At 44.3% G+C, this 26,557-nt stretch overlaps 1 protein-coding gene across 11 annotated transcripts in view; it reads left to right on the top strand.

The window, feature by feature from the left end:
• VTI1A (vesicle transport through interaction with t-SNAREs 1A) overlaps positions 1-26,557 on the top strand; it is a 368,837-nt gene that overhangs the window by 323,704 nt on the left and 18,576 nt on the right. For 3 of the 11 annotated variants that reach the window (XR_012326899.1, XR_012326898.1, XM_019940008.3), the window contains exon 9: positions 14,100-14,212. The exons of 7 other annotated variants lie outside the window; for them this stretch is intronic. Coding sequence is in view for 2 of the 4 variants with exons in the window: in XM_019940008.3 (XP_019795567.1) it covers positions 14,100-14,211 (112 nt within the window). In the remaining 2 variants the exon portion in view is untranslated. Of the gene's footprint in view, positions 1-14,099; positions 14,213-23,015; positions 23,053-26,557 lie in introns of all 11 variants that reach the window. One more of the 11 variants, XM_019940017.3, reaches the window with a different exon arrangement.

Raw genomic sequence — 26,557 nt, 5'->3', positions numbered from 1 at the left:
ATGAGTGCTGCGGCTGGAAATGAAGGGCTCTCCAGGTGCCCCAAGTGCCCTCCCAGAGGCAGCCACTTCCCTAGGAGGCTTTGTCAGCACAGTGACCACAGGGGCGGATGCAGAGGAGCCCCTCTCCAACATAGGCAGCCCTAGAGCTTCTAAGACCCTGCTTAGCCATAGAAGGGGGTGGTTACAAAAATAATAATACCAGCCCTTTACTTTTGGCTATGTGCTCATCACTTCTATGGCTTATCTCATTTAATCCTCACCAGAGCCCTATATGGTAGGCATTATTATTATCCTGAGGCCCAGATTGGTAAGGACTTTGTCCAAGGTCACACAGCTAAAGAGTGGCAGAGAGCCAGGATCCAACCCAGACAGTCCATTCCAGGGTGCACACTCTTACCCTCATGCTTTGCTGTCTTTCATTCTTTGGAGGTTTCCTCCTCTTGTCTTTTAGCATAACCCGATCCCAATTTTTCTGCCTTGTCACCCTCTCTTCCACTTATCAGTATTTTAGCATTGGGTATAAGATGTTGTTATAAGTTACTGACTTCAGGTAATTCACTGTTCTCTTGATCCATTTTGCTTATAAAGTGCCAAAGCAGTTCTTAGCGCTGTGCACTTGTACAGTTTTGATAGCTGGGGTAAACAGACAACCAGGCTGCTGTGTCCCCCGGAGATCATGGCCCAGCTGCCTTTCGAGGTTTCAAACATCCAAACATCCTCAGGACTGACACCTTTGTAAGTGTTCGTGGTCCTCAGTGACTTTCACTTTTGCTTTGTAAATATCTTCCAATGTCCAGATTGATGGATTCTGTAGATAAAATGCCCCAAATCCCTCCCTCCGCTTCCCCCTAAGACAATGGTTCTCCAACTTTTAGGTCTCAGGATGCTTTCACACTCTTAAAAATGATTGAGAGCCCCAAGAGTTCTTGTTTGTATGGGTTACATCTGTGAATATTTTTCATATCAGAAATTGGAACTGAGAAAAATTAAATATGTATGAATCCATTTGTAAATAATGATACTGAACTGATTATATATGAACACATTTTATGAAAAATGACTATATTTTCTAAAACGAAGTGAGAGAGAAGGGGGCATTGATTTACACTATTGCAAATCTCTTTAAAGTCTGGCTTAATGGGGACAGCTGGAGTCCAATGTGCTTCTGCATTAATCCGCTGTGATGTCACACATCTAGTAGCCTCTGGAAAACTCCACTGTACACTCATGAGAGAAGGAGAGTGGGAAAGGCAGATAACATCTTAGTGTTACTATGAAAATAGATTTGATTTCATGGATCCCCTTAAAGGATCCCTGGGCCACATTTTGAGAACCGTGCCCTGAAATATGGCTGGTATTTACAAAACCACACTGATGTGAGTAAAGGAGGAACAAGTTCTTATGGAAAAGGCAGGTGGTGTCCTGGACTGCAAATCAGCTTACCTTTCAGCAGTGTCTCCTATGCTCTTCTGGGCTCACAGGCACTTACTTCTCTGCTCCTCGCCTCTAGATCTGTAGGCCGGGCCATGCCACACATGCTCCTTAGATGTCAGAATACTGGGTCTTGTTTTCTGCTAGACCATGAACTTCTTGAGGCCACGAGCCAGGTCTATTTCATCTCATTCTCTAGTATCAAGCATATAATGCCTGGCACATGACAGGTGAATTTTACAGAACTGGACAAGGGTCCATGATAAAGATATTTGCAAACAGTCCAGGCATATGAATATGTTGATTTTTTAAATGAAAACCCAGATATTTCTCTTCTTTCTCTATATCATTCATCTCTTCATCAAATATTTATTGATACCTATAATATGCCAAACACTAGAATAGGTAATGGATACAACAAAGACCAAGGCAGACTTGAGCCTTGCTCTTACACAATTCCACTTCATAGAGGAGACAGTCAAGAAACAAATAATTACAGATGGAAAGAAATAAAGAAGCTACCATCAACCAAAGGGGAGACATGAGGTTGGGCTCCTTCAATCTGGAGGACTGACTTTACTATTCACTGCTAGTATGCCATCTCCCTTGGAACCAAAAGAGCCATTTGTTGGTCTATGGGCTATTTAACAGCTGTATTGAGGTATCACTTGTATACCATGAAATTTACCCATTGGAAGCATACAGTTCAATGATTTATAGTAAGTTTATAGAACTGTGCAACCATCACCATGATCTGTTTGTAAAACATTTCTGTCACCCCAGTGTTGCCTCTTGCCTGTTTGCTTGAGTCAATCCTGGCTCCAACTCCCAGCCCCAAGCAACCACTGATCTGAATTCTAGGAATTTCATATAAATAGAATCATACAACATGTAGTCTTTTATATCTAGCTTCTTTTGCTTAGCATAATGTCTTTGAGGTTTATCCATACTGCAGCATGTGTCAGTAGATTGTTACTTATTTTTTCAATTGGGGTATAGTTGCTTTACAATGTTGTGCTAGTTTCCGCTGTACAGAGAAGTGAATCAGCTATACATATACATATATCCCCTCTCTTTTTTGATTTCCTTCCCATTTAGGTCACCACAGAGCATTGAGTAGAGTTCCCTGTGCTATACAACAGGTTCTCATTAGTTATCTATTTTATACATAGTAGTGTATATATGTCAATCCCAATCTCCCAATTACTTTTTTTTTTTAATTTATTTATTTATTTTTATTTTTGGCTGCCTCGGGTCTTTGTTGCTGCGCGCAGGCTTTTCTCTAGTTGCGCCGAGCGGGGGCTACTCTTTGTTGCTGTGTGCGGGCTTCTCATTGGGTGGCTTCTCGTTTCAGAGCACGGGCTCTAGGCGCACGGGCTTCAGTAGTGGTGGCACGTGGGCTCAGTAGTTGTGGCTCATGGGCTGTAGAGCTTAGGCTCAGTAGTTGTGGCGCACTGGCTTAGTTGCTCTGCAACATGTGGGATCTTCCTGGACCAGGGCTCAAACCCATGTCCACTGCATTGGCAGGTGGATTCTTAACCACTGCACCACCAGGGAAAGCCCTCCCAATTACTTTTTATTGCTGAGTAGTATTCCACTGTAAGGCTGAACCACGTTTTGTTTATCCATTCACCAGTTGGTGGACACTTAGATTGTTTCAAGTTGTGGACTATTATAAATATGCTGCTGTGAACATTTGCATACAAATTTTGCATAGACATGTGTTTTCATTTCTCTTGGGTAGATACATAAGGGAAGAATTGCTGATTCATATGGTATGTATATGTTTAACTTTTTTTTTTAACTGCCAAACTTTTCTAAAGTAGATGTACCATTTTACATTCCCCCCAGTAATGTTTGGGGACTGAATGTCCTTGGTATTCTTTGGATTAGGCTTTTTGATTAGAGACATTTAGTGGATGTGCTGTGCTATCTCATTTTTATTTGCATTTTCCTAATGACTAATGAAAGTGATCATTTTTTTCATATGCTTATTAGCCATTTGTAGTCTTTGGTGAAATGTCTATTCAGCTTTTTTTTTTTTTTACTTATTTATTTTTGGCTGTGTTGGGTCTTCGTTGATGCACCAGGCTCTCTCTAGTTATGGAGAGCGGGGGCTACTCTTCGTTGCGGTGTGCAGGCTTCTCATTGTGCTGGCTTATCTTTGTTGTGGAGCACGGGCTCTAGGCACATGGGCTTCAGTAGTTGTGGCATGCGGGCTCAGTAGTTGTGGCTCACGGGCTCTAGGGCACAGGCTCAGTAATTGTGGCACATGGGCTTAGTTGCTCTGCAGCATGTGGGGTCTTCCCGGACCAAGGGTCAAACCCGTGTCCCCTGCATTGGCAGGCGGACTCCCAACCACTGTACCACCAGGGAAGTCCTATTCAGCTCTTTTTTAATTTTATAATTTTTTAATTGGGTTATTTGTCTTCTTAGTGTTGAATTTTGAGTTTTCATTTTTATGGTCCTGGCTAGTAGTCTTTTATTGGATATACGATTTGCAAATATTTTCCCCCAGGCTATGGCTTGTCCTTTTACTTTCTTAATGGTGAATTTTGAAAAGTAAAAGCTTTTAATTTTGGTAAAGTCAATTTATCAATTTCTTATTTTATAGATTGTGCTTTTAGTGTCTTACCTAAGAAATCTTTGCCTATCCCAAGGTCACAAAGACTTTCTTCCAGAAGTTTCATAGTTTTAGCTCTTATATTCAGGTCTACGGTCTATTTTGAATTTTTGCACATAGTGTGAGATAATCGTCTAAGTTTTTTTTTTTTTTTTTATATGGGTATTTAATTCTCCTAGCACCATTGAATTACCTTGGATCTTTTTTCAAAAATGAATTGGTCATAAATGTAAACATTTATTTTTGGAATTTCTATCTTGTCCCATTGATCTATATATCTGTCCTTATACCAATACTATACTATCTTGATTACTGTGGCTTTTTAGTAAGTTTGAAATCAGGTGATGTAAGTCCTCCAATTTATTCTTTTTCAAAATTGTTTTGGCCATTCTAGTTCTTTCCATTTACATATACATTTAATTTATTTTTCAATTTCCACAAAAAAAGTCTGCTAATATTTTGATATGAACTGCTTTGAATTGCCATCTTAACAATATTGATTTTTCCAACTCATGAACGTGGACTTGTTCTCCATTTATTTAGATCTTTAATTTTTCTCAGCAATGTGTGGTAGATTTCAGCATGCAGGTCTTATTTGGTTAAACTTACTCCCAAGTTCTGTATTCTTTTTGATTTTATTTGAATTAAATTTTCTTAATTTTATTTGCCTGCTGTTCACTGCTAGTACGTAGAAGCACAATTGATTTTTGTGTGTTGATCTTGTATCTTGCAACCTTGCTAAATTCATTTATTAGTTGCTGTAGCTTTTTTGTAGATCCCTTAGGATTTTCTACATACAGAATCATGTCATCTGTAATGAAGATAATTTTACTTCTTCCTTTATAATCAGGATGCTTTTTATTTCTTTCTTATGCCTGGTTGCATTGGCTACAACCTCCAGTACAAGGCTGAATAGGAGTAGTAAGAGCAGATCTTCTTTCCTCCTTCCATATCTTAAGGGGAAATCATTCAGTCTTTCATTTAAGTATGCTATTAGCTATTGGTTTTTCATGAATGCCCTTTATCAGGTTGAAGAAATTCCCTTTTATTCCAGTTTGTTGAGAGTTCCTATCATGAATATGTATTGGATTTTGCTAGATGTTTTCTCTGTGTCTAATAAGATGATCATGTGTTTTTGTCCTTTATACTATTAATGCAGTATATTACATTAATTGATTTTCATATGTTAAACCAACCTTGCATTACTGGGATAAATCCCACTTGGTCATGTTGTTTAATCCTTTTAATATGTTGCTGGACTCATTTTGATAATTTTTTTTTTTTTTTTTTTTTTTTTTTTCAATATGCGGACCTCTCACTGTTGTGGCCTCTCCCGTTGCGGAGCACAGGCTCCGGACGTGCAGGCTCAGTGGCCATGGCTCATGGGCCCAGCCGCTCCGCGGCATGTGGGATCCTCCCGGGCCGGGGCACGAACCTGTGTCCCCTGCATCGGCAGGCGGACTCTCAACCACTGCACCACCAGGGAAGCCCCCATTTTGATAATATTTATAAAGGATGTTGGTGTCTTATGTTCATGTTGGGCATTTCTTGTGTTGTCTTTAGCTTCTGTATCAGGGTAATACTGACCTCATAGATGAGTTGGGAAGTGTTCTCTCCTCCCTTATTTTCTAAGAAAGTTTACATAGGATAAGTATTATTTTTTTGTGGTTTTTTGTGTGTTTTTTTAGGATAAGTGTCATTTTTTTCTTTAAATATGTGGTAGGATTCATTATTTAAGCCATACGATGCTGGGCTTTTCTTTGTGAGAAGTTTTAAAATTACTAATCCAATTTATTTCCTTGTCATAGGTCTGTTCAGATTTTCTGTGTCTTCTTAAGTCATGGTTTATAGTGTGTTTATTTCTGGGAATTTGTACATTTCACCTAAATTGTCTAGTTTTTGGTATGAAATTGTTCCAAATATTTCCTTATAGTCCTTTTAATTTTTATGAAGTCAGTAGTGATGTTCCTCTTTCATTCTTGATGTTGGTAATCATGTCTTCTTCCTCTTTTTGGTCTTTCTGGCTAAAAGTTTATCAGTTTTGTTGATCTTTTCAAGGAGCCAACTTTTGATTTCATTTATTTTCAGTTTCCTGTCTCATTGATTTCTGCTCTAACCCTTAGTCCTTTTTTTCTGCTTGTATTGGGCTTAATTTGCTCTTTTTCTAATTTCTTAATGTGGTGGCTTAGATAATTAATTTGAAACTTTTTTTTCCAAATTAGGCAAATAAATTTTTTACTAAGTTCTGCTTTGTTACATCCCACAAATATTGATTGTTACTGTTTTGTTTTCATTCATTTCAAAACACTTTATAATTCCCATTGTAATTTCTTATTTGACTCATGAATTCCTTAGAAGTGTCTTACTTAATTTTCTAATATTTGGGGATTTCCCAAATTACTTTCTTTTGTTGTGGATTTCTAATTTAGTCCTATTGTGATTGCAGAACATACTTTTTATGATTTAACTTCTTTTTAATTTGTTGAGACTTGTTTTATGGCCTATATATGGTCTATGCTGGGGGATATTCCATGTAATTTTTTAAAGAATATATACTCTGCTGTCATCAAGTGAGGTGTTCTATAAAAGTTAATTAGGTCAGGTTGGCTGATAGTGTTGAAGTCTTCTATATCTTTACTGATTTTCTGTCTAGTTATTCTGTCAGTTTTTCAAGAGCAGAGTATTGAGATCTCCAAGTATAATTATTGAACTCTCTATTTCTCTTTTCTTCAATCAACTTTTGCTTCATGTATTTCAGGACTTGGTTGTTAGGTATTTATATGTTTATAATTGCCATATCTTCTTGATACACTGACCCTATTATATTTATGAAATGACCCTCTTTTTCTCTAGGAATGTTTCTTGTCCTAAAGTCCATTTGTCTGATATTAATATAGACATTCCAATGCTCTTAAGTTTACTATTTGCATGGTATATATATTTCCTTCTTTTAACTTTCAACCTATATGTGCTTTTAAATCTAAAGTGTGTCTCTTTACACCGCATATGTTCTTGTAGACGGCATAAAGTTGGATCTTTTTTATCCAGTCTGACGATCTGCTGTTGATTGAATTATTTAGTCCAGTAACATTTGTATGATTTTTTATCTTGCTGGATTTATGTCTGCCATTTTGCTATTTGTTTTCTATATGCCTCATATCTTTTTTTCCTCTCATTCTTTTCTGCTTTCTTTTTTAAAATAGATTTTTTGTGTGTGTATACCATTTTAATTCATCTGCTGATTTCTTAACTATATTTTGTTTTTTTGGCTGCATTAGGTGTTCGTTGCTCTGCACAGGCTTTCTCTAGTTGTGGCGAGCAGGGTCTACTCTTCGTTGAGGTGCACGGGCTTCTCATTGCAGTGGCTTCTTTTGTTGCGGAGCACAGGCTCTAGGCACACGGGCTTCAGTAGTTGCAGCACGTGGGCTCAGTAGCTGTAGCATGCAGGCCCTAGAGCGCAGGCTCAGTAGTTGTGGCACATAAGCTTAGTCGCTCCACGGCATGTGGGATCTTCCCGGACCAGGGATAAAACCCGTGTCCCCTGCATTGGTAGGCGGATTCTTAACCACTGCGCCACCAGGGAAGTCCCTTAACTACATTTTTTATAGTGATTTTCTTACTCTTTGCTCTAGGAATTGCAATATATCTTCTACCTTTTCACAATCTACTTTAGCTTACTACTGACTTAGTTCTAATAAAATATAGCAAGTTTATTCCAATATGGCCATTTTTCCCCTCTTCCTTTGTACTATGATTGTCAAATCTGTATATATTATAAACCAAACAATACTGATGGTTGTCCTTATAATTATTGCTTATGCAATCTTTATGTTCTTTAAAGAAATTAAGGGAAGATAAGAGAAAATATATACACAGTCTTCTATATTTACCCACATATTTACCATTTCCAGTGTTCTTCATTTCTTTCTCTGGATATGAGTTACCCTGTGGTGTCATTTCCTTTCAGCCTGAAGGACTTCATTTAGTATATCTTGTAAGGCTAACAAAAAATTCCCTCACTATTTATCTAGAAATGTCTTTATGTCACCCTCATTTGTGATTAATGCTATTGCTAGATATGGGATTCTTGGTAGACAGGTTACTCCCACACCCACATTTTTACCACTTTGAATATGTTCATCTGTCTTCTCCCTCCATTGTTTCTGGTGAGAATTCAGCTATCAATCATAATGTTGTTTGCTTGTACATAACGAGTTATTTTTGTCTTGCTGCTTTCAAGATTTTCTCTCTCCCTTCTCCTTCTCCTTCCCTCTCCCTCTCCCACTGCACATGTGTTGATATTCTTGCCCTTGTCACACAGGTCTCTGAGGCTCTGCTCATTTTTCTTCAATTTTTTTTTTATCTTTCTCATCTTCAGATTGGATGATTTCTATTGGCAAATGTTCAAGTTCACTGATTCCTGTTCATTTAATTTATTGTATTTTTCAACTGTAGAATTTTTATAGTTCCTCTTTCTCTATTGAGATTCCCTATCTGTTGAAGCATTGTCATCATAATTTCTTTTAATTCTTTAAATACAGCTTCCTTTAAGACTTTGACTAAGTTACACTAGCTGCTTTGAAGTCCTTGTCTGCTAAACCAACATCAAAGTCACTCAGAATCAGTTTGTATTGACTACTTTTTTTTTCCCCTTGAATATAGATCATCCTTTTTCATTTTTCTTTTCTTTTTGTCATGTCATAATTTTTTGTTTAAAACTAAACATTTTAGATGATATGTTGTAACAGCTCAGGGTTCTGATAGTTTTAAGTAGCTTGCCTGAACATAATCTGCAGGATCTATCTCCCCTGCAGTCTGCTCGGTTGTTGCTTTTTTTTTTTAATTCTTATTTTTATTTTATGAGCCTGGCTTCCTAGGGGTTGCCCCTTTGCACACATAGCTTAGTGGCCAGCCAATGGCTGAGCAAAGACTGTGCTCAAAAACCTTGAACCCGTAAGGCTTCCATCCTCTGCCAAGCAATCTGTATGTGGGTTGAAGAGAACATTCAAAGTTCAGCCAGTTCTCAAGCCTGCCTTGGCTTTGACTTTTCACTGGGGTCTCCCAGGTCTCCCCAGCATATACGCATACTTTCCCAATCAACAAAAGATGTGTGGAGAGCTTATCTGGCACATCTATGGCTCTCTCATTTCCAGAACCTCCCCATCACATTTTTGGTTGATCTGTCACTCATCCCGACCAGGACTGCCACCTCAGGCCAGCAAAACTGTGCTGTTTCCCCCATTCATTTTCCTACAGAGTTTGCTACTTTTATTGGCAATGCCACTGGCTTTTGCCTTCTGCTCCAAATCAAGTCAGCCTCCTCTGGCAGTCCTGCCCTGATAAAACCATCTTCCTAGCCAACTAAGCCAGAGGGTGAGGTGGGGATCTTCTTACCCAAAGTTCTGTCAGCTTTCTATGAATAAACACTTCTCAGTTTGTGTTTTGCCTTCAGTCATTATCCAGGGCCCTGAAAAGATTGTTTTAACAATTGTTCAGTTTTAAACTTGTTTTGGGGGGAGTGAATTTGTTGACCTCTTCACTCGGAGCTGGAAGTCCCCTGTCGAAGAATTTTGCTAGTCTGTACAAAGTATGTAGGATGTGGTTGCAATGAAAGGCCTTAGCCTTGACTCCTTGTGGCTTTTGGCCCCTTACTTCCCAGAATTCCCAGCCCTCCTCCTCAAAGAGCTTCCAGTGGCTGAGGTTCCCTGAGATGGGTAATGACCAGCTCCACGCGCTTTCACTCCATTCATTTCCCCATCGGCAGTGTGACCGTCAAAATCGAATCTTTGCATGTGCTTACATCAGCTTCAAATCCAGGGCAGCACTTTGCCCATTAACTGACCCAAAGGCAACAGGTGGGACCTGTTTTTGGCAGAACTGTTGAAGAAAAATGGCCTAGTCATCAGCCTGTTTCATTTATCTCTATCATCTGGGAATACAATATAGATAGTATCAGACTCAACAAAAGGTACATTCTATTTTCAGTTTTTTGTCTAGACGGAGAAGACTAAGCACTTGGATATCTGAAATACCTACCACGAAAAATAAGAAAGATGGGCGCAGTGGAAGGCCAGAGGGGGGAGCACTGCTTGTTCGCCTTCTCTCCCTATGTTCTTTTTTTTTTTTAAAGAAAAAAGTTCAACCCCATCACCCACTCGTCAGGTGATTGGAGACTGTAGTTGTAAAAATGTGCTGCAGGCAGAAGTTCTGAAAAATCCCAGAAAGTGTTGAAAACATCTCTAAACAAGGTATTTTTCTCCTGCACCTTTCTTGCTAAAGGTCCCAATTGCTGCCCAGAAAACTAGTGAGAATGTTAGCTGCCAAATAAAAAATTTATGACAGTGTTTGGCAAAGGACTATCTCGCTGCTTGTTTTATACATTTCCACAAGGCACTTGAAGGCAGCCTCTTTCTCCTTCTCCCTCCTCCTCCCACACTTTGGGTACATATACCTTACTGATCACTGTTCTGGGTTTGTTCTCTAATAAAAGAGCAAACTCCTATAAAGTAGGATTAAACAATATAACTTTTTTCCCTTCAGTAACCTCGGAAAATGTGAGGGAAGTGTTTTCAAATATGATGCGTTGCATAGAAGGGGAAAGAAATGCTGGGTTCACTTGTTTGGAATAGGCCCATGTATAAGGAAAAAAAAGAACCTTTCGATTAATGACCGGAGACGCTTAGTGGCAGAAGGAATCTTAGAAATCCTCCAGTTCTTGCAAACCCCCGCAGCCAACACTTTGCAGACAAGGAAATGGGGACCCAGAAGGAGACAGTGTCCTGCCTAAGGTCACACAGGCCGAGCCCACCTGGGAAGAGAGCCTGGCTCTCACCTGGGTACCACGCTGTACCCGCCACATCACACCGCAGCTCGCGTCACTTTTGTTTGTTGGGGATCCCCCCAAGCCTGTGCACTTACAGTGTGTTTTATGAGCATTAGCATTCTAGGCTATTCTACTTTAGGAAAATTAAAACATTTTCTTCCCCAAAACTCTTTTTTAAAAATCTAACGCATTAAAAGTGAGTCAAGATAGGGCAACGATACTACTGAAATGGCACTGCCTGCCTGTGTCAATTAAACCTCCAGGCTGTGTCATTAAATGTTTACGTGAACCTTTCAAAAGGATGGGGGTTGGGGGGAGGTGTTTAGAAAAAAAGTTTTGAAGCGAGTTTGAATGTTGATTACATAGGTTGGTGATCACCCTGAAATATTTTGCCTGCCTGAGAAAGCAAAATTATGTCTCAGTCTTTTCAAAACAGTTATCAGATTATGCTCTCAGTTGTTAATTAGTGCCGTTTAGCACGCATTTCATCATTCTTACTTATTCAGAAGCCTGGCTGCACCCTTGTTCCTTGCCTGGCTTCTGTCCGCAGAAGCATCTGCTGTGACCATCGCACGCACGCCCGGCAATGCTGAAGCACGGGGCCAGGGCTGCGGCTGCCTTTTGCTGTGGCTGAGTTAAGGAAGCGAGTGTTATTTGATATAAAGTACTGCGGACAGACCAGAAGTAAGCGGATTATTTCAGGCAGCGTTAGGAGGTAACTGGAGGAAGATTAGCTCTCCATGAGGCAGATATCATAAGCAAATTAGAAAACCTCCCCAATTAGTACAAGAAACCCAGATTTGTGCTGTTTGTGATCTTCTGCTGAAAGGCAAAGTGTCGACGTTATAGGCTCGAGTCTTGATTTAAGTTGAAATGTTGGCATTTCCTATCAGTGCGTGTTAGCATCTGAGGCTGTGTACTGGCTTAGTAAGCGAAGTAAATCCCTATTCTCCCTGGCTGCCAAGTCTTCCCCATTCCAACGTTCTGTACATTGGTAAGGTTTTCTTTGGCCCTGGAATAACCTCTAGGGCATATTATAATATTTCGATGCTGGGAATATTCAACATGACTCCAATATCCCACACTTAATCTCTCTTTCATCTGTCTTACGGCACATGTGTCATGCTGAAGTCATAAAAACGGAGTGTGCAAAATGCCAGATGCTACAAACGCAATTATATACTTAAAACTAGCTTCCTCGGGGCACTGCTTGAAATCTGAACTGGGCCCTGTTTTCTCAAACAGGGTGACACTTTTCTGCTAAGCTACCGATCGTGTGCTCTGACAGGAAGCACAGGTCCCCTTCTGAGGCCACCATGCACACGCAGGTCATTCTAGAATTCAGACCAGGCACTCTCATCCTTGCAACATCATGGCAGTCCCAGGCATGTTTCTGTTTTATTCTCCGAGTGCACTGTGTAGTCTCCGGCGTCTTGACCTCTGATGTTTTGCACAAGTTGTATGTGGCAAAAGCCCTCAGCAGACCAAGCCCTCAGCAGACCAAGCCTGACTTGTCTAAAGAAAATGGGGTAGCTGTACTCCTCGTCTGAAGATTTGAAATGCATTCCAAATAAACTTTTCACCAGAATTCGAACAACCGCAAAGCTCAGAATTTATTTTGCAGTCTTATCCAAGGAGGAAGGTAATGTTTTTGTCTCTGTGTGTGGAGGCTGATAAACAGTGCCTATTTTTCTGGCTGTAAACATAGTGCATATTCATTACAAAAAAATTTGGAAAATGTGGTGAGTCACAGAAGATTTTTTTTAAATCACCATGATCTAAACACAATCATTACTTTCATTTCAATGTATTTCTTTCCAGATTTTGTTCAAGTTTATCCTTTTGTAAAATTAGGATCCTAATATTCATAGTATTTTTAATCTTTGCTTTTTACCTAATATATCATGGGCAAGAAAATTGGTGGTCTTAATGACAAGCAGAATAGGACAAGACCCTCTCATACCTTCTGAATGATCAAGAACAAATTTATTCAGTGTAGTTTTAGTATTCTACTTCAGTATATATTTTTCTTTGAAAATTATCAGTATCCCAATGGTATTTACGGCAACTTTCAACTCACCAATGTTATATGAAATACTGTCATATCACTCTATTTCTTTGAGGAGAACTTTGCATTTTCTCTGGTTTTACATGCGTGATCTAATTTGAACATCACAAGAAGCTTTCAGGTAGGAAAAAAAAAAAAACGAACAGATGTTGTTATCCCTGATTTGATTCATAAATGCAAAGTGAGCTACAGTATAAGATACGCCGTGATGCCAGCCATTATTCTTCCCACCACGCACTGCACATGGTCTTTGAAACTGGACCTCATTTTAATTTACTTATTTTCTTTATTTTATTTGTGGCTGCGTTGGGTCTTCATTGCTGCACGCGGGCTTTCTCTAGTTGCGGTGAGCGGCGGCTACTCTTGATTGTGGTGCACGGGCTTCTCATTGTGGTGACTTCTCTTGTTGCGGAGCACGGGCTCTAGGTGCGCAGGCTTCAGTAGTTATGGCTCACAGGGTCTAGAGCGCAGGCTCAGTAGTTGTGGCGCATGGGCTAAGTTGCTCCGCGGCATGTGGGATCTTCCCGGGGCTCGAACCCGTGTCCCCTGCATTGGCAGGCGGATTCTTAACCACTGCACCATCAGGGAAGCCCCTGGACCTCATTTTAAATACCAGCTTTGCCACTGACTAGCTGTGCAATCTTGGGCAAATTGACCTCCCTAAGCCTCAGTTTTCTTCTTTGGAAAATCGTAACATTGATATCTTTGTCACAGATTTGTAACGAGGATTAAATAAAAGAATTTGTGTGAAGTACTTCGGATAGCATAAGGCACCAAAAAAGTTAATTTTTTTCTCACACATTCTCTCTTTCTTATAACATTGTGAAGAAAGTATTATGTTTCTTTTTCCAATTTACTCAATTCTTCGTTTAGCATTATTTTAAATAATAATTATATATGTAATAATATACAATTTAAGAAAATGTAAAAATACGTAATAGAAAGCAAAAAACACTCGCCAACCAAATACAAACATTGGTACTGCTTGGCTACATTTCCTTCCAGTCTTTTTTAAATATTTTCTGTGCAAAGGCTTGCCATTTGTTTTTAGACATGTCAATTAGTGCCTTAAACCAAGGAATATGGCTGGTAGTTAAGGCATGTGTTTTAGAGAACATGGTCTGCATGCCACCACACCCTGTTCTTGCTTCTAGATCTCAAAAGAGGTGTCCCTTTGGAATCCTACTTCCATTGGCAGTAAACCAAAATGGGGAGTCAGATGCGTGGTCATGGCAGGGGTGCGATGAGGATGTCTCCAGAACCTGAGGTATCTGAATGCATTGATGAGTCCCTCACCCACTGGTCCTGTGGCCTTGGAGTAAATTGTGTAAAACCCAGCCCACCCATTCACAAAACCAGCTTCTCTGACAATAGAAAGGGGTTGGACTTCAGAGGCCACAATCTGTCAGGCCCAAATTCGGCCTCGTTGTCACCCAGGGCATGGGCAACTCAGAATTACGACACTCAGGTATCATCAACCACTGGGAAGAAAAGCCTTTCCTAGACCCTTAAAAGGTGTTCTGTTCAAGCTGAAAGGAAAATACCTACAGCCAAGCATCTCCTGTCAGCTAAGTTGATAGTTCTCTATCAAGTCAACCATTAGTGAATACATTGGTTCTCCTTTTTTTTTTTTTCTTTTTTTGCGGTTCTGCCTTGGCTATTCCCAAGACTTCTCTGAACCAGTTGGGCAAAATTGATTTTTATTAGTTCCACTGGCCTTGTGGAAAATTATCTCATGAACTGGTTTTTATAGGAAGACTCAAAGCACAGCACAGGGTAAAAAATAAGCCTATAGCAGTCAAAACTGTTGTCTGAAATGTCTTCAGACTGGAAGGCTGAATTTATTGCACAAAACAAGTACTAGCAAGGCGGAGGTGTGCATTCCTGCTCATTATCACTGGAAAGGAGAACCAAAAAGCCGAGTAAAAAATTAAATTTTAATAATGCCACTGATATTTTCTAAATCTTTCCTGACAGAAAGATTCTCATTATTTTTATCTGTCTCCGAGTAGGTTCTTTTAGTGCCATCTCAGAAATGGCCTCAGCTATGATTGTTTTCTAGGCTTTAAAGCATCTGAAAAACCAAATATATACAGAGAGAAATATGCTTTAGATTGTTCAAGGAAGGGCCGTGACCGTGGTAACATTTCAGCTAGCGTATCTGCAGCCAACATTTGCTGGGAACGCCTTCTGCTTCCAAAAGGAGGTCCGTGTTATTAAGACAATTGAAGTAAATCCCCAAACAAAGGGGACCACGATCCACTGCACTTGGCTACGGGGGAACTCAGGAGTCCCAAGTTTGGGTTCACTCTGGAAACTGCCCCATGCTGGCCACAAAAGGAGATTCAAGAAAAAATGGAATTATCTTATTGTTTCGGTAAACGTGCAAACTCGCCTTCCAAGTATCACATAGTACAGAATTGTTTGGGGGATAGGAGGGAAGATAAAACCAGAATCATTAAAGTAGCCAACCCACAAAAATGTGAATTTTTTTGTTTGTTTTCTTAGTTTTTTAGTGCCTGTGTATAAACCTGTCTTGGTCCCAAAAGGATTTACAGCAATTTACCAAAATGTATACAATAGATTTTCTATATAGTAAATGAAGTCCGGGGGGAGGTTAACACACAAACTGTGGAATAGCCCATAAGTTTGTGAGAAGTGGGCCACAAATTTATCTCCAGGCATCTGGCAGGCGACTTGAAGAGGAAGACGGTTTCAGTTAGATGAGCTGAAAACACAGCTCCTTGCTCCTTCCCCCGACCCCAGCACCTTCCCATGGGACCTCATCACAGGGACACACGCCGTGCAGGGTAGTAAACATGTTCAAGAGCATCCCTACAGGAAACACGAGTTCCACAGGGCTGTCTCCTGCTGTCCCTCCGTCCAAGCAGGTGGCGTGGTGCCGAGCACAGCCAAGCGCGCATGCGCGAGCCTGAGCAAAGCCAGTGGTGCAGACTCTCGCGGCCTCCGCCCCTCCAGAGGAGACTCCTGTGTCTCGAGGAGAGGGGGACCCCATTCGTTAGGCCCCTCGATCAACCCTGTTTCCCTAGGCTGGACTTCTGACGAGTGTTCGGCAGGGGAGTTTGAGGCTCTACCCAACTCCATTAGAAACCTCCAATGACACCCCCTTAAGCTGGTAAATAGGGCGCCCACGTAGGGGTCTGGGTTTCACCATCTGCTTGTGAAAATGAAGGCCAGGGAGCTTGAGGCCAGTACCTCCAAAGAATGACAGAGGAAAGAAGGGCTTCTTCTAAGATTCAGGCTGCTTTTCGGCTCAGTCTCTGGAAAGAGCCCTCCTGACTTGTTGGTTTTTCTATTCGCTGCAGTAAAGGAGCTGAGTTCAAAGGCCGCAGGATTCCTTGGCAGTTTGTTTTCTTTCTTTTTATCAAGTCCACAGGTGTGGATGTCAGCAAACATCCTCAGGGATGCTTGGGTCACATATATTTACTACCACTTTAGAGAGGGGGAAACTGAGGCCCATTTCCTTGTTTTTCACAAGATCACGCAACAGATTGGGCGTGGAGGCCATCCTGCAAACCTCTTTGCCACTCACCCTCCGAAAGACACCACTTGGTTTCCCATCTCAGGCCCACTGACTTATAAGACGTTTCACATAAAATGTACACCCTCCTCCTTGAGAAGTACCAGCCAGGCTCTCCAGCACATTCTGCAGGCTGTGAGGGTCAAGGGGACTGCAGATATGCAGTCCAGCCCTGACCTCTGCCTGTGCTTTTCATCCCCTTGTGAGAGGTCCAGAAGGCACACACAAGCTGGTTTGTGGCTTCTGTTGACCTCTCTCTAGCCCTTGACCCTGCGGTTAGGAATCAGTTATGGGCTAAGTTGGATGCACTCAGTGTAGACCCTGGTTATTGAAGCTCACACAGAGGTTGAACTTCAGACTTCCACAGGGTCAGGACAGCTGGGCTTTTCCTGCCTCCGAGGGGATCTCCAGCAATGCAGGGCAGGGAGGCTCTCCCTCACCCACCCCCTTCCTTTTAATTCATCCCTGAATCAGTGGTCAGAGGTCACAGACTGGAGACCAGAGCCACTCTGACCCCCAGACAGATGTTTTTCTGTTTGGCTACCCAGTGTTTTGGAAAACTTTTTCTTAGTTGCCAATATTTAAAACTTGAGAGATTTCACAGAAAGAACACAGTTTCTGGCTTCTCTTGGCAAAAAAGAAGATCTGGCCGCACTGAGCTGACTCTGCGTACCAAGGGCAAGTAGGAGCGGCACCCCAGTTTAGAATGAGGGCAAGCAACCCCAGTTCTCCAGTCCCCTCTCCCGACGCCTGCAGCCCTCAGACTGGAGACTCCCCTTCCCCCCCACCGGATTTCCTTCCTTAGTTAGAGAAAAGAATTGCGCACGTTCCCGGGCTGGCAGGTGACAGGGCTTCACCTGCGCAAACCTGGAGATCCTGCTATCTGATGGCCACCCTGCCCCACCCTCCTCCCGCCCAAAGAACTATGAGTCAGCCCTCATGCTTATCTCAAATAAGCCTTCCGAGGAGGCCACCTTAACCTGGGGTCACCTGCTCAGAAATGATTAATGCTGCTTGGGGGTATGTAAAATCAGTTTCAAGGGGAAGATTGTGAGGGAGATACAAGTTTGAGCAGACAGGGCACACGCTGCTGGGTGCCTCCTGCAGGGCAGCCCAGGGATTCGAGTCACCAAAAAGCCCCTCCACCTGGACTGGAGCGGTGTGCCCAGAGCCCAGGCGAGGGCCACCTGATGGGAGCTGGAAGCAGGGAGGGCCTGTGAGGAACCACAGGGGAGATGGAGCTGCTGGGAAGGCAGAGGAAGAAAGGGAGGAATGCCCTGACTTCTCTCTCCCTCCCATCCCCACTGTCCTGCCAGCGCCTCCCACTAACAGAGCTGGAGGGGGCCGCCTCCGCCTTCCCGGGTAACTGAGGTAGCTGCTGAAGGCGGGGCTTCCAGGAGAGTGGCCGAGCCTGGACCCCACAAAGCAAGCTAATCAGGGGCAGCACTAGGACGTGCCCCGCGGGAATCTGCAGAGGGATCTGCAGGCTTTCCAGGCCAAGGCACCTGAGCAGGGGGATGCCTACTGGAGGGGAGGGGGGCAGCCAAATAAGGGGGAGTCTCAGGACTCATTGTGGGGAGATCAGTGAGCGACAATAGGAGTAGAGTTATGAAATAATAACCATTACAGTTCTTTATTGAGCGGTTACTATTGCCAGGCACTGGTCTAAGCACTTCATGTTGAATTAACTCATTTATTTATTAATGTAATTTATCGACCAAGGGGCTGCTATTATTGGCCCCATTTTCCTGAGGAGGAAACCGAAGCATTGGTTCTTTGGAACTTTCAGGTTCCTTGTATTGGTATTTTCATCTTTCTTTTTAAACAGAAGACTGATGGAACATTGTCCACTTTTTATTTTGCCAAGTAAGAGAGAGTAGTTTCCAAAGAGAGTGTACATTTCCAATGTCCAAGTTCGGGACACTGGGAGAAAACAGTGGCATCTACTGTCATCATCACTCTACAAAATAAAGAATATTTTCATGCTAAAAGGGTGAAAAGGACATAATCTTGGAGAAGTAATGAAGTAACTGGTCCAAGTAACTTGCCCGACTGGTGTGAGGCAGATTCAAATCCGGGCAGTTGGCTCCAAAACTGAAGGCGGCTGGTCAGCTTCTGCTCATGGCTTCTCTGGAGGATAAAGAGGGTGTGGGCTCTTGGTGACGGAGGGGCTGGGGGTGGCTCGTTCAGGAGGGCAGTGAGGTTGCTTTACAATACAGGGCAGGACCCAGCGGAAGTGGGGAACCTCCCTCAGGGCACCCAGCAGGAGATGCACAGGGAGAGAGTGAGAAACACCTGAAACCGGGAATGGGAGGTCATCCAGGCCTGACACCGAGGAAGGTCCGTCTCGCACCGAGAACTTTACCGGGGCCGCATGCGGAGTGGGGCTCGCCTTCGCCCTGGGAGGGTCTAAGCCACCAAATCTGGGTCCTACCTAATAAATCCGGATCATCGTGAAGATTAAATGACATCCCACAAAGAGATCTGTAGTCCTTTCCCAAGATCACACAGTGAGTCTAGCTAATTGTCCCACCTGATACTCTTTTCTGTTAGCACTCTTTTCTACCAGACGCACTAAATTAAATCTTCAGCAGACTTGGAATCTTTGTACAGCACATCCCTTCATCTGTATGACAGGTGATGTTGACGTCATAAAAAATCGTGTGGTACGAGGTCACTGGGCAAGGGACAGTCACTGGTGAGCAACCCCCAGAGGACGATTGCTTTTAGTTCTGTCCCTGAATCTGGTGAGGGATCGGGTGATCATGCATTTACCTAAAAGAGAGGGGCTGAAAGGACACGGCCAGTGTGCCAGGGACTGAAGAAAGCTGATGAGCTATGCTCCTGAATAGAAATGAGTATTAGGGGCTTCCCTGGTGGCGCAGTGGTTGAGAGTCTGCCTGCCAATGCAGGGGACATAGATTCAAGCCCTGGTCTGGGAGGATCCCACATGCCGCGGAGCAACTGAGCCCTTGAGCCACAGCTACTGAGCCTGCACGTCTGGAGCCTGTGCTCCGCAACGAGGGGCCACGATAGTGAGAGGCCCGTGCACCGCGATGAAGAGTGATCCCTGCTTGCCACAACTGGAGAAAGCCCTCACACAGAAACGAAGACCCAACACAGCCAAAAATAATAAATAAATAAATAAATAAATAAATAAATAAATAAATAAAAAGCTGATGCAGCCACGGATAAAATAAATTTTTTTTAAAAAAGGAAAGAAATGAGTATTAGTAATTTACTGTGCATTTATGCTGGGCACTAAGTAAAGAGTAGACTTTGGTTAATTAGTGTTCTGTGCTATCAACAAAAGTTAACTTGCGTGCCCAATTACTGTGTCCATGCAGAAGGGTGTGAAGATGAAGACGTCAAAGACTCGCCTTCAGACGACCAAGGCGAGTCTGACAGAGAACATGAGACACACCCGTTGCCTAAATAACCACTTCGTGTGTGTCCAGCAGGGGTGGAAGCTAAGACTGGAGAGGTGGGCTAGGGCTTCAGGGAACTCCTTTGTCCAAATGGGCGTGATATAGTCTCTACCTCATGAGATTGTGGTGAGGGTTCAACAAAGTGTAGAAAATGCCAGAATAACACCTGGCCAGGAGTCCACACCCGGCTCATATGAGCTGTGGGTGGGGTGTAGCTGCAGCTGTCCTCACAGTCACTGTCATTGATGTTGCTGTTGGCATCACCCTGGCAACCACGCTGTCAAGGCCTGAGGAGGAATCTCCAGAGGATAGAGCTGGGTGGGATTTTCCAGCTCCGGGGTTCACGAACTTTCACATTTCTTGGACTTGGGACTTTTTAAACAGAGAACTGAAGGAGGATTGTCCACTTTTGATTTTGCCAAGTAAGAATAGTTTCCAAGGAAAGAGTACATTTCCAATGTCCAAATAAGGGCATTGGAGAAAAACTTGCCGTTTACTATCACCGTCACTCCATAAAATCGAGGACATTTGAGCACTAAAACAGTAGAAAGGACCCAATCTCAGAGGAAAGGGCAGTCCTTGAAACTGAGTAATCTGCTTTTCAAATAAAGGAGGTGTCTGTGTCGCTTTCCTTGCATTGAGCTTCGGCCTGGAGTTGGGGAACCACTGTTGTCCATCCTTCCACGCCCCTCTTCATTGTATGTAGAAGTAGGACCGGGTTAAGCTCAGTAAGAGGTGGAGACTGATAGGCTCTGAGCTGTGTTCCTGGATTTTGTTGAACATTCTCTGGTAGCAGAAGACATGTTTGGAGTTGCCATGATGTGCAGTCGCCACAGTGGCCCTGGCCGCTCGCGTGAGAATGAGGGTCACAGTGAAACAGGAGCGGGCCTGGGGCTCTGGAGACCTGGCTGTGCCCCACAGGGTTGACCCTGGGCACGTCCCTCCACCTCTCAAGCCCTCAGGGTCCTCGACTCTAAAACGAACACTCCAGACCAGAGTATGGAGACCTTTTCCAGCTCTGGCTGTCTGCAAACCTGGGAGGGAGTAAGTGTACCTTGCATATCTAGAGCATCCTTATTTGATTTTCTTCAAGTTCTTTCCAAACCCTTTGATTGAAGCGAGCTGCCTTGATCGTATCTGAAAGCCCAGTAGCCAGCAAAGCTCTCCAGGCCCCTGCCATCACTGAGTCCGTAGTTCAGAATAGCAGAGGCTGCACTGCCCAGCCTGAAATTCGAGGTGCCCGTTTGGCAATGTAGAGTGCAGCGTAACTACACACCGCTCATCAGACCCTGGCGGGCTTAGCAATGGGCTCTGACAGGTACTTGTTGGCCGCCTTCCCAGGCTGGGAAGGTGTCCTCAAGCCAGCCAATGGGATGCCCTCCCTTTGCCTTTGATGTTTATGCGGCCACCTTGGAGGGAAGGCTCGCCCTGCTGGGGACAGTGTCACCGTGAGGCCCAGATAGATACCAGACTGTGGGATTGAGAAGCCTGGTGGGCTTGGGCTTGGTGGGGGGTTGGGCAGCAGCTTCCTGGACACGTGCCTCCACCTCCCCCGCAGCCACTGGAGGTTTCCCAGGCAGCTCCTCCAGACTCTGACCACCTTCCCCTGCCTGTCGCCTTTCCTGAAACCGCGTCTCCTTTCACAGGGTTATTTGCCGACCTCACGCATGTAAAGGCTTTACCTTTTGCAAGTGCTTTATAATCTCTAATGAGCTAATCCTCTTCTCCCTGGGGTGGTTGGTGAACTGGCTGATTTTGCTGGGAAGAAACTGAAGCCCAAGTGTGTCGGAGTGACTTGCTCCAGGTCACCCCAGGCAGATCCAGGATTGTGGACACACAACAAATTGTCCCCAGGCAGATCCAGGATTGTGGACACACAACAAGTTGTCCCGGGCACTGGCATTACTCTAATTACAGCCTTTGTTGTCAGGCTTCCGTAATTGATTTCTCACTGTGACACCGTCAGCTCCCTCGGGGCAGGGACTCTGGGTTTTCTGTTCTCTTCAGAGGGACTTGGCCAGACCTGCCATTCCCATCTGCGCATGGTCCAAGGACCAGCACATTCTCCAGCGGAGGAGGGCTTGCCTTCAATAGCTTTTAGCTTTGAGACCAGGAGTGGGCAAACCACAGATAGCACAACAAATCTAGCCCCTTGCCTGTTTTGGTATGGCCCGTGGGATAAAAATGGTTTTGACATTTTGAAATGGTTGGAGAAAAATCAAAAGAAGGATATTTTTTGATGTGGGGAAATTACATGAAATTCAAATCTCAGTGTTTGTAAAGAAAGTTTTGTTAGAACACAGCCGTGGTCACTTGTCCACGTATTGTCTAGGGCTGCTTTTGCACTACACGGGCAGAATCCTGTAGTTGCAGCAGAGGCCGCATGGCCCACGAAGCCTAAAATACTTACAGTTGTGGGTTGTATTGTGTGTTCTCCCCTCCCCCACTCCCCTTCCCCAAACCCATAGGTTGAAGTGCTAACCCCTAGGACCTCAGAATGTGACCTTGTCTGGAAAAAAGGTCTTTGCAGATACAATTAGTTAAGGTGAGACATCCTGGAGCAGGGTGGTCCCCTAATCCCATATGACTGGCGTCCTTACAGAAAGAGGAAATTGGGTTGCACACACACACAGGAAAAACGCCATGTGAAGATGAAAGCAGAGATCGCAGTGGTGCTTCTCCAGGCCAAGGAGCTTCAGATGTTGCCAGCAGACCACCAGGAGCTGGTGCAGAGGCGAGGAGCAGATTCTCCCTCCCAGAGCTCAGGAGGAACCAACCTGCCAACACCTTGATCTTGGACGCTCAGCCTCCAGGACTACGAGACAATACATTTCTGTTGTTCAAGCCACACAGTCTGTGGTACTTTGTTACTGCAGCTCTAGCAAACTAATACGTTTATTACCTGGCCTTTCACAGAAAAGGTTAAATTCCTTTAAGTTAAGTAGAAATTCGGAAACAGAGTACTTCTTGTCCTCACTCAGGACCTAGCCTCGGTGTCCCAGGGCTCAGATACTGGCTCCTGTCCCCTCATTTCCTTGCTGGAGGGCGTGCTCATTTCTCCGCCTGTTAAAACTTATCCCTCCTGTGTCCCGTTCCCTCAGGACTTGTGGATAACTGACCACTCCTAAATGCAGGTTGGTAAGTATGGACTATGAATGGTGGGGCGAGGCTTAGTTAGTTGACCCAGAGACAACATCTGGCTTTCTTCTTGGTTTTTATATATATATTTATTTATTTATTTATTTATTTATTTATTTATTTATTATTTTTGGCTGCGTTGGGTCTTCATTGCTGCCTGCGGGCTTCCTCTAGTTGCGGTGAGCGGGGGCTACTCTTGGTTGCAGTGCATGGCCTTCTCATTGTGGTGGCTTCTCTTTGTTGCAGAGCACGGGCTCTAAGCGCATGGGCTTCAGTAGTTGTGGCACGCAGGCTCAGTGGTTGTGGCTCGCGGGCTCTAGAGCACAGGCTCAGTAGTTGTGGCACATGGGCTTAGTTGCTCCGCGGCACATGGGTTCTTCTTGGACCAGGGATCAAACCCGTGTCCCCTGCACTGGGAGGCAGATTCTTAACCACTGCGCCACCTGGGAAGCCCCCTTCTTGTTTTAAATGTCTTATCCCAGAGGCAGGAGTCTCGTGGGATGTGCCCCCTCGGGTCCCTCATTTCACATGGCTTTGGGCCACTGTCTACTCTGTTCGTGAATAGAAATCTCATCTGTGATGAAAGAACCAGCAGCTCCTGAAGACTGTGAGCCCCACAGCTGTACGCAAAGCTTCCAGGGAACCAGGCTGGGACTGTCCTGACTTCACAGGAAGACAAGGGCGTGGAGACATGGAGAAGGGTTGTTGTAAAGGCCGAGACAAGAAGGCTGGGTCCATATCCTGGTCTGGATCTGAGAACTTCATGTACTCACGTCCTAGGGCTGCCGTTACAAAGCACCACAAACTGAGGACTTAGGGCTTCCCTGGTAGCGCAGTGGTTGGGGGTCCGCCTGCCGATGCAGGGGACCTGGGTTCGTGCCCTGGTCCGGGAGGATCCCACATGCCGCGGAGCGGCTGGGCCCGTGGGCCATGGCCGCTGAGCCTGCGCATCCGGAGCCTGTGCTCCGCAGTGGGAGAGGCCACAGCAGTGAGAGGCCCGCGTACCGCAAAAAAAAAAAAAAAACAAAACTGAGGGCTTAAAACAACAGAAACGTATTCTGTCACTGTTCTAGAGGTTTGATGTCTGAAATCACGGAGTCAGCAGGGCCATGCTGAAGGTCTAGGGAAGAATCCTTCCTTGCCTCTTACAGCTTCAGGTGACCCCACGCTTTCCCTGGCTGGTGGCAGCATCTCTCCAGTCTCTGCACGTGGCTTCATAGGGCCTTCTTCCCTGTATCTGTGCCGTCCCTTCTCATAAGGAACACCAGTCATTGGATCTCAGGCCCACCCTACATCCAGGATGATTTTATCTCAAGATCCTTAACAAATTACATCTGCAAAGACCCTGTTTCCAGACGAGGTCACATTCTGAGGTGGACGTGAATTTGGGGCGGGGTGAGGGGATAGCTGTTCAACTCAGTACAGTCGGTATGGCTGAAAGTGAGAGAAGCCCCAGCCAAACTTGCTTGAATCAAAGGGGAATTGTTCGGCTCCTATAACTGGGAAGTTCCTGAGGCACACCGCAGGGGTTCAAATAACGCCTTTAGGAACCCGTCTTTTTCTTCATCTCTGGGCTCTCTGCTCCTCTGTGTGCCATCCTTTGGGCAGGTTCCCCTCCCACATGGTGATAAGAATACCCCCCACTCCCCCATACCCCCATCCCTGCTGCTCTAGGCTTCCATTGTCCCCACAGCCAATTCCAGTAAAGAGAGGACCTTTTTCTTGATTTTTTTAGGAAAAATCCCCGGGCGACTCCATCTGGCCTGAGTGGCTTGCCAATTCCTGAACAAGTGGTTGTGCAGGGTCCAAAGAGCTGTAATTAGCCAGGCCTGCCTGTGTCATGTGTCCACCTGTGGAATCAGAGACTGGGGGTCGCCCCACCTGAATCCTGGGGTGAAACTGAGGATCCCTCCTGAAGGCACAGGATGTAGAAGACCCTGGATGGGCTTTATCAGTGGACACAACAAACACACAGCTCTAGCTCAGAGGCAACCACGTACCCAGCTTTGAAAAGAATGCTTCAAATTAAAAGTTAGTGTTAGAGGCTGATTACAATGACCCATTTCCCCTACTCCTGTTTTCATTTCTTTCTGGTGAATATTACCATTGAATTGGACGTAGAACTTGGAGAGCCTTTCCCTCGGTCCTTGTTTTTGGAAAGTTCCCAAAGAGACACGATACAGGCTCCTGTGCACAGCGTCTCCCCCGCCCCCCGCTCCGCCCCCCACTCTCCTGGTTGCTAAATGTCCTGACAACTGGTACTGTTCTGTCAGACCCCAAAGGTGAGGCATCATTATTTGCGGTCAGGCAGGAAAGCGTGTGCAGGACGGGGCGCCAAACCTGTGGCGTGGCGTGCACTCTCCAACAAATGAATGCAGGCTTGCAAAGGGATTTGGACACTGCCGGCATGCTTCATGGGAGAGTGGCTAAGAGCTAACTCCTAAAGCTGTGCTTGTCTGCAAGCAGCTCTTAGAAACCAGGAAGATGACTACATGAACCTTCATTCATTCATTCAGCAAGCTTTTTTTTTTTTTTTTTTGAGAATGTCTATGCCAAGCTCTATTTTAAGCGCTGGGAATACAAAAGACAAAGGAGATTCAGGCCATAGAGGGGCCACTTTTTATTGGGGAAACCTGCACAGAAACAGAAAATCATAAAACTGTGTGGCAAATGTAGCGGTAAGAGAGGGGCACACACACACACAAGGAAATACATGAGTGAGCAAGGGGCATGGTCAGGAAATTCTCCCGGAAGAGGTGGGGAAAATATGCCGTTGATCAAGGACTTGGTTTTGAAATTAAAGTGAATCAACCTAAAAATGCTTTTTGGTCTCAAATAACAGAAGACCTAGCTCAAACTGACTTCAGAAATAGCATTCATTTATTTTCTCATATAATGGAAATTCCAAAAGAAGGATGTTTGGTAGAGAGGTCCACGTCTTCAGGACTGGGGTTCCATTTCTCTGCTTTTTCTTCAACTCTGCTATCCTCCATGGGTCAGCTTCTTTCTTCAGCTGGCTTCCCTCATGGAAACAAAATGGCTGCAGCAGATCCAGGCCTAACACCTGCACACCACATAGTCCAGGTGACCTGACCTTGCATTCCAAGCAAAGCTTCTGACATTCACTCTATTAGATTGGCTTCATTCACATGCCTGCTTCATTCACATGCCTGGTCCAGTCACTGTGGTCAGGGGTATGTAACACACTGACCTCTTAGCCTAGGTCACAGCTCTACCCCTGGGGCTAGGGGTAGCGCCAGATGTTTGGAAGGGAGAAATGAATGCGGCCAACACATATCTGCTCTTCGTGGGAAGCAGAATGCCCCACCTGAGCTTGCTGAAACATTCATGAACACACACTGGCATTGGTTACAGCTGGAAGAAGCTCTTGAGTCTTCAGTGAGGAGTCTTACAACCAAGTATGGAGAGATGAGGATCCCAGCTTTTGAAAACCAAGAGGCAAAAAACCTAGTCTTCAAGGAAAGAAGTCATTTCACCCGCCGTT

This window comes from Tursiops truncatus, chromosome 16 (genome assembly GCF_011762595.2).
Source record: "Tursiops truncatus isolate mTurTru1 chromosome 16, mTurTru1.mat.Y, whole genome shotgun sequence".
NCBI lineage: Eukaryota > Metazoa > Chordata > Mammalia > Artiodactyla > Delphinidae > Tursiops > Tursiops truncatus.
The sequence above is the reverse complement of the archived record's forward strand: the minus strand, read 5'-3'. Positions and strand labels throughout refer to the sequence as shown.